The 10,398-nt window shown below is 33.6% G+C and overlaps 2 protein-coding genes across 5 annotated transcripts; one reads left to right on the forward strand and one right to left on the reverse strand.

The window, feature by feature from the left end:
* The first annotated feature begins 363 nt into the window (after positions 1 to 363).
* On the forward strand, positions 364 to 5,162 carry LOC112750015 (type 2 DNA topoisomerase 6 subunit B-like). Of its 4 annotated transcripts, none has more exons than XM_072218900.1 (12): positions 364 to 518; positions 676 to 775; positions 871 to 951; positions 1,053 to 1,079; positions 1,438 to 1,543; positions 1,637 to 1,712; positions 2,417 to 2,437; positions 2,701 to 2,897; positions 3,391 to 3,535; positions 3,677 to 3,869; positions 4,160 to 4,290; positions 4,685 to 5,162. In XM_072218900.1, the coding sequence occupies exons 1-12, from the start codon at positions 483 to 485 to the stop codon at positions 4,985 to 4,987; spliced, it is 1,416 nt and encodes a 471-aa protein (XP_072075001.1). In that variant the 5' UTR covers positions 364 to 482; the 3' UTR covers positions 4,988 to 5,162. The 4 variants fall into 4 exon arrangements, with proteins under 4 accessions (XP_072075001.1, XP_072075003.1, XP_072075002.1 ...); XM_072218901.1 differs by having other exon boundaries at positions 408 to 518; positions 627 to 775; XM_072218903.1 differs by having other exon boundaries at positions 500 to 518; positions 856 to 951.
* A 1,662-nt stretch (positions 5,163 to 6,824) lies between these two features.
* LOC112750018 (ADP-ribosylation factor 2) lies at positions 6,825 to 9,635 on the reverse strand. Its single transcript, XM_029292876.2, has 7 exons — positions 9,442 to 9,635; positions 8,945 to 9,104; positions 8,420 to 8,490; positions 8,167 to 8,286; positions 7,484 to 7,602; positions 7,277 to 7,358; positions 6,825 to 7,104 (listed from the first exon to the last, which is right to left on the reverse strand). Exons 2-7 carry the CDS (start codon positions 9,090 to 9,092, stop codon positions 7,099 to 7,101), a joined length of 546 nt encoding a protein of 181 aa, XP_029148709.1. The 5' UTR covers positions 9,093 to 9,104; positions 9,442 to 9,635; the 3' UTR covers positions 6,825 to 7,098.
* Positions 9,636 to 10,398: the final 763 nt, after the last annotated feature.

The following is a 10,398-nucleotide window of genomic DNA, read 5'->3' on the forward strand; positions in this document are numbered from 1 at the left end:
AGTTTCAATTACCTCAATTTAATTTTTAAACTTTTTAATTGACTCTATAATAAAAACTACTGTAAGAACTAATATAATTAAAAAAGTTTAAAAACTAAATTAAGACAATTGAAATTTTAAGGACTAAATTAAATCTCGAACGTAATTTTAAGGACTATACCGAATATTTTCTCTTCGATATAGGCAGTTTCCGTTTTCGACGGTAACCCTTTTGCATTTTGATAATTCCTTACAAGAAGAAAAGAATAACAACGTTTACCAAAAAAAAAACAATAAAGAGAAAGATGAAGCCCATATTTTAGGAAGAGGAAGTCCAGCCCAGGAAATTGTTGCATATGCCCAGGAAGAGGAAGTCCATATTTCAGGTCCAAAAAAAAAACCGTGCTCAGATGCGCGCCATTTTCAGAGAGAGAGAGAGAGAGAGAGAGAGAGAGAGAGAGAGAGAGTGTGTGTGTGTGTGTGTGTGTGTGTTGTAATTCCGAATGGAGTTCTCTTCGGTTCAGAATTTAAGCTTACACGTGAGCTTCGCTTTCTTCTCTTATCTGCGAATTGTTGATTTTTTTTTTTTGTGTTCTCTGATTTTTCTCTTGGCTGCACAATTTGACTGAGTTTCGTTTTCTTCTCAGATTATGCCAATAGTTTTGTTAATTATAACTTGTGAGTATGCGATTTCAGTTAATATCTTCAGCGTTTCAGAGATGCCGATTGTCTGAGCAGATTTGCAGACTCTCGGTGATTCTCTCTCGATCTTCGTCTTCCTCTCTTCGAGTCTCAAGTAACGAGCACAAACCTTTACTATTAACGTGATTTTTAATTTCTAATTTTGTTCCTCTCTTTATTATTTTATAATATTAGAATTTTTGTGAGTAGTCTCTGATACTGGAAATGGAAGCTGCTTAGAGGAATTTCAAGGTTTGAGGTTTTCTTCCAACGATGATGCTGACAACTGGGGTAACTTAATAATTGGACTATTCATTTTAGAGAGGAAAAAACATCTACATAATTTTCATATTTTATTGATGAGATGTTTATATTTGATGCTGGTAAAACAGATGGAATGCTTTCTATAAAAACCACGAGTAAGTTTAATGTTCTTCTCATGATTAGTTTTGCTTCGATTTCACTGAATATATGCATACACGTCAAGCGAAAATTGGGAACGATAGCTATTTTCTTATCTGCGTCATTATTCAAGTGCTCGTAATGTCAGAGGTAATATGTAAGCCTTTTGTATAAGCCTCTAAGAAAAATTGTTTTACTCTTAGGTATCTGTCGTATGAACTCCTCAATTTTCATCAACCATGTGGATAGGGTGCTATTCTGTATAATTGTTCTACATCGTGGCATAACATTGAAATAGATTTCAATTATTTAATAGCGTTACCATGTTTAATATATTTGTCATCAGAATCTAAATGTAGTTTATGGAAATTGTAGGTATTAGTGATACTGAGATACATAACTACACGATAAACTTGAAAGCAAGTGATTCTTCCAAAATAACTAGGCTAACTTCAAACACAAAAAATGGTGCAAGATTCAGGTACGAAAGTCATTTGAATACATTAATTTAATACTAATTCATTAGTTGCTTATTAAGTTTCTTTTTCAATAACTGTGTTTGGCCTTTTTGCAGTGGCAGTGAAGTATGTCTTTCATCTTTTGTTAGCATTGATCTCTTAGTGGCTGAGATTCATCAGTTTTTAGAGAAGGTAATGTTTTGCACCATTTCATCTAATCAATTTATGCACTATGTTAATAAAAAACTTGGGATGAATGCAAATTCTGGTGAGATAACGTTTTCAATCTGAACATGTTTGATCAACTTTTTATGTTTTGCTACACATATGTAGATAGTCCTAGCACAATAACAATTGATACACTTTTCTTTATGCTAAATTTGAAGCGTGAACCAAGAACAAGACTCTTTTGGGACAAATTTTTTATGGAATTGGGAGTATATTGGTAGAAGTTAACTAAACTCCAATGGTTAAAGTTAGTTACATTCATTGATTTAAACTAATATTGGTCTGTGGTATAACAAATCTTTTAAGTATTACTGTATTCGAGGGCAACTGACCACTTAAGTAGTTAAGCCAATGAGGCTTTATTGGGTATATTTTGCCATTCTCCACTGGGTATTATCTAAAGCAATTTGGTATCAAATATTGCTAGTTAAGAAATCCAAGAATATGAATTTGCTAAATATAGTTACGAAGAGGTTTTAAGATAGCTTCACTAAATATGAGTTTGCTACCCCTATTTTTCTCTTCACTGCATACAAAAATTGAAGTAAATTTGCACGGAGGATTTTATTGTTGTTTTGATAATGTTTTGTCCCTGCTTCGCGTGCTGCTGTATTTTGGAATTCCTCATATTTTTGCTAATTATTTATTTACTTGTTGATTTTTTGCAGATGATGATTTTAAGTATTCCTGTAAGTTAAACTGCCATATTTATGGTATTCTACTATTCTCAAATGTTCCAATATTCTTTCAAATAACTAGAACTTCCCGTGAGTGGGTGCTGCTATCGGACATCATTTTTCCTCTACCTCATTTGTGATCAGCAGCAAAGAAAACAAATCCACCAAATTAAATTTCCAAACTACACTTCAAGCAGTTATGGAAATTTAATGCAGAATCTTTATCAAGCTTTTGGTGGCAATGTTTTTGTTATTCACTTTGATTTCTCGTCCAGAACGTTGCAACTCATTTGGTGGCAGAAGATTGTGATGTACCTGGATCAAGATATGAAAAGGTGTTTCTTGCAAATGAGGACAAGGAATTACCAATCTCAGCTTCAAATCTTGATCTTCTTAAGTCAGGCCTTGAACATTATGTACTAAGGCATGGAAATACCTTAAGTAACAAGTGCCACTATTGCTTTCCAAATTGGTAAATTCATAATACCAATTCAGATTCCTGTTTTTCATTTAGAATTATATAATTTCATTTTCTTATATAGATTGAGTAAATATTAGACTTTCACTTTCCTCTCTTAGTCACTTAACAAAGATACTTCTGCTCTGCTTGCGATACTTCGAATTTGAAAATTTGTTGATGGGATATGTATGTACATCTGCGTACTTGTCAATTCTTTATACGGTGTCATAATCTGTTACCTAATGAATCCAAAATGTTCTCTATTACATGTGATCCATAAGACATTGATGTGTACATTAAATATAACATGTTGCTGTTTTATTGGACTGGATCCGTCAAATTTTGTAGGAAAGTTGTTTTGCATATAGAAGTGAGAGCAAGAAATTGTTTATCGTGTTTTGTTTACTTTCTTTAAGCATACTCTATGCTTATATAATAAAGAGCCTCTAGAGTCTTGAGCCATAGTATTAATATGTTTTGAATTATCTACTCGAAACTTTATTAGGGAGCAGCTCAAAGTTGGGAGTGGAGTAGCTTGCAGCATTGAAAACCATCAGCATAATGAACTGGTGATGGAGGCAGTCATAATAATAAGTAACATGCCAGTAGACAACACTGAGTGCTTCAGGAAGTATGGTGATAAAACAGAGGTTTCTCAACAAGTCTCTTGGATTTTATGTTTTAGTTCATTTATATCTTAGATTTTCTTTATCTAGTAACTAGTTTGCACGATAACACGCTTCTTTTCTGTTTAAAATGGATGATAAGTTGATAACAATGTTTAATATCAGGTTTTCTATTTCAAGGACTTTTCCCCTGGTACAGTCTCTAAGTCACTTATGAAGACATTGAAAGGCATTGACTGGAAAAGCTATGGTTTGAAACTAGGGGGGATAGTGCAGCAAGATCGTCTTGCTTTACTAGAATGGGAAAACTTGACTAGAGATACTCACGTTGATATTGTGCTTCACTCGTACAATAAACAATATCCATCATTAAAATGATAATTTTTTTTGGCTTTATCTGATACAGTTTAGATACAGAAAAATTTCTTATCTTGGAAAATATTTGATTCTTTTATGTTAGCCAAATTTAGTTCATAGAAACAGGCAATTCTATGCCTCTGTTAAAATTGCACTTTTTCTTCCCTGGTAAGAAAATATGCTAGCCCTACGTATTTCCCAATATGAACACAATTCTAAAGATTTTCATGTGATGTGTTAAAATGCTTATCTGTTCCATTTCTGGTGATATGCTTCCTTGACGTATTGTTAAGACTGTGATACCGGGCCCAAGAAAGATTACTCATACTGAGAGAAATCTTGTTAAAAGAGCTGTTAAACTTTCCCTCGATGACTTGAAGGAGAAGCATGCAGGAGTTCTTTTAAGTTCACATGCAGTTCAGGTGAGTTCTTTTATGACCTTGTGTTGACTTGCTTTCTCTCTGTTGTACAATGAGTTATGTAACTATAAGAGGTGGTTGTGATAACTTTTTAATTGGTCAATCACTCATCCACTCTATAAAAGAAAATTAAAATAGAGAAAACAATCCCTCTCTCTTGCTTGGCATTTCTCTCTGGGATCAATCTAAGGTTTTTCATAACATATGCCAATTGGAGATATTCTGCTCTGCTAATTTTCGATCTTACATTATGCCATTGTTAATATGAAATTTTTCACCATCTCAGTCGTAATCTGAACTATCTTTGAGTATTGGCGACTAGTTTCCAAGATGTGGCCTTACATTACATTTGGTCAGCTTTATGACCTTAATAAGAAGTTGCTTCTTTCACTTTCAGGTTCGAAGTTATGCCCCGGATCTTGCAAAAACAATTGCTGGGCTGATCTTGTCTTCCAGTGACTTAAATTTCCAGGAAGAATGCTTTTCTCTGCTTGGATTACAGTCACAAGTAGTTGGAACTGAAAATATGGAGAATTGTATTAGAGAGAGGATAGTTTCAGTTATAGAGATGAACGACAAGAAGCCCCACAAAAACAAAGTTGCACCCTCCCTTTTTGTGGATGATCGTGCCCAGGAATTGGAGTTTGAAGAAAACGACATGGAAGAAGGTGAAGATGATTTGGACTTGCAATTGTTCTGAGGTTGTAAAATAGAACTGTGTACCAGAAGTTTCATCAACGGGACAATTAGAGTACGGTTTTTCTATTTTTCGATTGAATAGAAGATAAAACAGAAGGTACTGCTGAACACAAATTCATAACAGATTTAATATACATGTTGAAAAGCTTAAAACGAAGATAGAATCTTCGAATAAATTGATTCACTCCTTTAATGGTTGTGGCCTTCTAGGCCGATTTGAGATTTTCAAATAACTTTGTTACCTGCTCACCAAAATTAACTACTAGTATAAAATATATTAAACAAAACATATATTTATGAGTATTTATCCATTTCGGTCCTCAGAATTTTGGACCAAACACTTTAGTTCTCAACTAAAATTAATTATTCGATTGATCTCTAACAATTAACTCCGTCAGTCATTTGGGTCATTTGTTCTGCCAGTTCTAACGGAGGACAAAATGGTTCTTGACAACTCTAACGGGAGACAATGGTTCCTGCCCACTTTGTTCAGAAATGTCGTTCTCTCCCAATTTCCATTATCTTGCATAATTTTAATATTCATACTCTCCTCGTTCAGACTTCTTCTCCATCTTCTCCTTCCTCTTCTTCAACTCCAAGATCATGGTGTAACTGTCACGCATATCGCACCTACCTCAACATGTCATGAACCACACACTTTTTAAATCTCTGTGACTGGTACACCCACCTCCTTCACACTTCACCCACCAAAAGTATTCACCTCCATGTCTGATAACAGCATCACCTCCAACTCCGACAACGTCCACCATATCCTCAAGACCAAGTTCCACAACTACCCTAAGGGCACACCTTTTTCCATTTTCTAGAAAGCAATATAGATTATTGGACATTAGGACATCATGAGAAGATTCTTCTTCGACATCATATGCAAATTCTCATTTGGAATGGACTTCGAGTACTTCATTCCTTCTCTCCCGAAGTCCAAGCTGGCAGACAGCTTCGACCTCGTATTCAAGCTATCAGTACAGCGAGCAATGTCGTCGTCGCCGCTCATGAAAATTGAAGCGATTACTAAATATTGATTCGGAGAAGAAGCTGAAGGATGCAATCGGAGTAGTGAACAATGTGGCTATGGAGATGATCGGACAGAGGGGGAGGGAGATGGCAATAACGATGATGAGTCTTAATAGATCGGACTTGTTGTGTAGATTCATAGGATCTATCGAAGATAACAAGTAGTTGAGAGATATAGTCATTAGTTTCTTGAGTACGAATTAGTTGAGAACAAATTGAAGATTTTTCTTCTTGTGAACATTGAAGTTGCAGTGTTAGACTATTAGGATTATGCGAGATATGATGGAAATTGGGAGAGAACAATGTCGTTTCCGAATAAAGGGGTTAGGGACCATTTTATCCCGTTAGAATTGCTAGAAACCATTTTGTCCTCCGTTAGAATTGACAGTACAAAAAACCTAAGTGACTGACGGAATTAATTGTTAGAAACTAATCGAATAATTAATTTTAGTTGGAGACTAAAGTGTCTAGTCCAAAATTCTTTGGAAACCAAAATGAATAAATACTCTATATTTATATACAAAAACATAATAGCTAATTTTAGTGTATAAATAGTATTTTTTATTTTCAAATAATTAGGAAACACTTTATTCCTGAAGAAAATAATCAGAAATCAGGCATTTACTCTATATAATTTTCCCGAGAAAAGTCTTTACTTTCTCAAAATAATTTTCTGACAAATGAAAAAAGAAAAACTAAAATGTTCTAAAATAAGACGACAAATGCATCTTTGGACCAAATATAGCATTCCTAACTCCTAGGGATACGCATACTAGAATGCACGAACTGAAAGAAACTACATATACGAGCAAGATAAAGACTGAATAAATCAAAACGGGGTGGCACATTGAATTAGTGTCTCCATTACAGTTATGAACATTGCAACAATGCCCAACATTGCTCACAAGTATTACACATCCATGAAACAAATTCCTAACACAATTTTCGCCACCAAGTCCAAAAACACATTACATGAACACAAATCTAGGTGGTTTCCAACGAGGACCAAGAAATAAAAGCTAGATAATATTCACCCCTGCATCCAGAATCACCGATCCACAGGACTCCCCAAAAGCATTAAGCCTGTAACAATAATAGAAAATCAGGGGGGAAAAGTTATGTTAGTAATTCCAACTATATTTTTTTTAATTCCAACTCTGAATAGTGCTATGTTTTTTCCATTCCAAATAATAATAATAATAAAGGTTTAAACATCAATATGCATGAATGCACTTTTCCATAAACTAACAACTACCTTATTGGCAATGTTGTTCGAAAGCCAGTCCAAACCTTCATAAAGGCCTTCCCCAGATGTTGCACAAGTGCTCTGGATGTACCTGGAAGAACCCAAAGAGCATGTTGGATCAAAACTGGCATAGCTACCTAAAACTGGGAGGGAAAAACAAAGGCTAAACTTGTTGTGCGGGGGAGGAAACAAATGCTTCCTTGTCAAAATATATACCAGTGGCGTTGTCTGAGAGAGTGGAGTCCCAGCTTGTCAGTAATCTCAGCAGCATTCATTGCATTAGGAAGATCTTGTTTGTTGGCAAACACAAGCAATACAGCATCTCTCAGTTCATCCTGAAAACATGATTTAAAAAGAAAAATTGAATACCTAAACAGAAAAAGCAAAAAGAATGGGACTCAAGATCCTTGCCATGACACTAGTAGATATCAACATATATAGGGCAATCAATCAAAAGCAATTCACATGAAAGAACTAGCTATTCAACTTCCAAACTATATGCTATAGTGACATCACACAAGAATTATCACAAATCAATCATTTGTTCAATAAAGATTTCCTCTTCCCGAATAGATTATGCCTATCAAAAAGAATGAGTATCTAATCTACAAGATTAATGGTCACGAATTATTGACATGTTGACATCAAAGAATCTCTGAAAATTCTGGGACTTTCACTGAAGAATCTTCAATGGTCAACATTATATTGTTATTCTAAAACCTTTCTAACTTTACAAATTTACAGGTCCTTCCTTTTGGTCTCAACGTGTTCCCATACCCAATACTCAGTCAATCATAAATCAGAACAAATCAACTCTAAAAGTGGGATTAGTATAAACCATTAACAAATATGAATAAGGCAGCATGGCATAACAGGAAATAGCAAACTAGCTAAAGTACCTCATTCAACATCCGATGTAACTCATCTCTGGCCTCAACAACTCTGTCCCTGTCATTGCTGTCCACAACAAATATAAGACCTTGGGTGTTCTGGAAATAGTGCCTCCACAATGGACGGATCTGCAACAGAGAACATAAGTATTCAGCAACCAGGCACCAAGCAACTTTGCCAAGTTATGTTAATTTGCTATGCAATGCATTGAATATCTTGACTGTAATTTTTTCAAGAATGCATAAGAATCAATCGTCATGCCTTGTCCTGGCCACCAACATCCCAAACAGTGAAGCTAATGTTCTTGTATTCAACAGTCTCCACATTGAACCCTGAAAAAATTAATGAATAAGCGCATCAAACAAGAAACAAAAATATGCCACACAGGCACACAGTTATGCATTATTTATTTATTGTTTAAAAGTAATAACATAGTTTCTCAAGAATATATGGTGGTCATATCGCTTTAAATTCATGATCTCACAGCAAATCTAATGTACTATGTTGCAAGCAATTGATATATGCAACATGGTATTTTTGGATGCGATGTTTCCCTTTGAAATGTTTGTTTACAGATTTAGCAATACGTTTGTTTCAAATAATATATCACAACACAAACAAGTCTAATAAAGTTAGATCCTAAATTATCAAAGATACATTCTAACCATATAAGATGTTAAGTAACAAATATCAATGCCTTCACATTATTTCCAATGCTGAAAGGGAAACTATTGATATATGGCTATCTAGCAAGAATAAGCGTGAATCATAGCCTCAAAAACTTACCAATAGTGGGAATTGTAGTGACGATCTCTCCAAGCTTGAGCTTGTAGAGGATAGTGGTCTTACCAGCAGCATCAAGACCCACCATGAGAATCCTCATTTCCTTCTTGGCAAAGAGCCTACTGAAAAGCTTTGTGAATGTCAGCCCCATTTCTCCTTCAACCTGTGGATAGAACGAAACACACAAGAAAGAAACAAATCAAGACCCAAAATATGAAACTTTTTATTCGATTTTCAGAAACACAATTAAGGAAAAAAAGGTATTTTATCAGAGAGTTCAATCTTTTCCCCTAAATCGTATTCAAAGCCATTGGACTCAGTTAGATCTCAAACTCAACGTGGAAAAACTAAAATTAAAAAATCCACGAAACATGCAAATAAGTTGGCAACGAACAAAATTCAAGATTGTCACAACATTTCTTACACAATCAAATCGGATCTAAACACTGGTATTTGTGTGCGTGAGAGAGAGATAAAGAGAAGAGGACAAGAGGGTATACCGTTGGGAAATGAGAGCCTTGAGTGATCTGGAAACAGAACGTTCGGAGAGAGAGAGAGAAGAGGGAGAGAGAGAGAGAGAGAAAAGAATGCTTTGCAGCAACGCGATTATGTGGAGAAAGAGAGAGACCCGTCAACGAGTTAAAAATGGGGGATTTTATTTTGCAAGCATTGTTGTGTAATCTTTCATTCTTTTGTTTTTGCAACTTACCTCTACAGAAAAAGATTTTTGTATTTAACAGTATTTGATTCAAAATTTTATAGAAATATTTAAATAATTTTATAAAAAATACACATAAAAAATTGAATGAAAATTTAATTTTTTATTTTTTAAAATGATTTTTAGTTGTTAATAAAAAATATAAAAAATATATACTTAGAAAAATCACCAAATTTTAAAAATAAAAATATCTCATTTTTTAATCATACATACAAAAAAGCGCATCAAAATTTAATTTCTAAAGTATTTTTTGTGAATATATATATTTAATATTAGACTTTTTGTCACGTATTTAAACCATTTGAAGATATTTTTGTCGATAATAAAATTTAGATGCATTTTTGTAAACACCAAAATAATTAGAATACATTTTTTGTGATTTACCCTATAATAACTAATACAACATATAAAATGTATATCAAAATTAACCATCAAAATTAGTTTTTTTTTTTTTATACCAAAGATATGAGACTTGAACCCTCAACCTCTTAATTGAGTATAAGGAGACTATGTCATTTGAGTTATAACTCATTGGCCATCAAAATTAGTTATTAATATAAAATATATATGTATGTGTATAAAAATACATAATGACTAATTTTAGTATACAAATAATAATTTTTTTGTAATCAATAAATATACCAAAAATTAGCTGTATACTAAAAATTAGTTGTCATATATTTTTAGATAAATAAATATATTATTTAACTTAATTATAATATATATTTTATATTTTAAT

This window comes from Arachis hypogaea, chromosome 15, assembly GCF_003086295.3.
Source record: "Arachis hypogaea cultivar Tifrunner chromosome 15, arahy.Tifrunner.gnm2.J5K5, whole genome shotgun sequence".
NCBI lineage: Eukaryota > Viridiplantae > Streptophyta > Magnoliopsida > Fabales > Fabaceae > Arachis > Arachis hypogaea.

Excerpts from the sequence above, each read along its gene's own strand:
- LOC112750018 (XM_029292876.2), bottom strand. The coding sequence starts at position 9,092 with ATGGGGCTGACATTCACAAAGCTTTTCAGTAGGCTCTTTGCCAAGAAG. Across the intron at positions 7,603-8,166 it reads TACATCGGATGTTGAATGAG|GATGAACTGAGAGATGCTGT; the intron begins GTACTTTAGCTA and ends TCATGTTTTCAG. Across the intron at positions 7,359-7,483 it reads TCTCTCAGACAACGCCACTG|GTACATCCAGAGCACTTGTG; the intron begins GTATATATTTTG and ends GGGTTCTTCCAG.
- LOC112750015 (XM_072218900.1), top strand. The coding sequence starts at position 483 with ATGGAGTTCTCTTCGGTTCAGAATTTAAGCTTACAC. Across the intron at positions 1,713-2,416 it reads TTCATCAGTTTTTAGAGAAG|ATGATGATTTTAAGTATTCC; the intron begins GTAATGTTTTGC and ends GATTTTTTGCAG. Across the intron at positions 2,898-3,390 it reads CACTATTGCTTTCCAAATTG|GGAGCAGCTCAAAGTTGGGA; the intron begins GTAAATTCATAA and ends AAACTTTATTAG.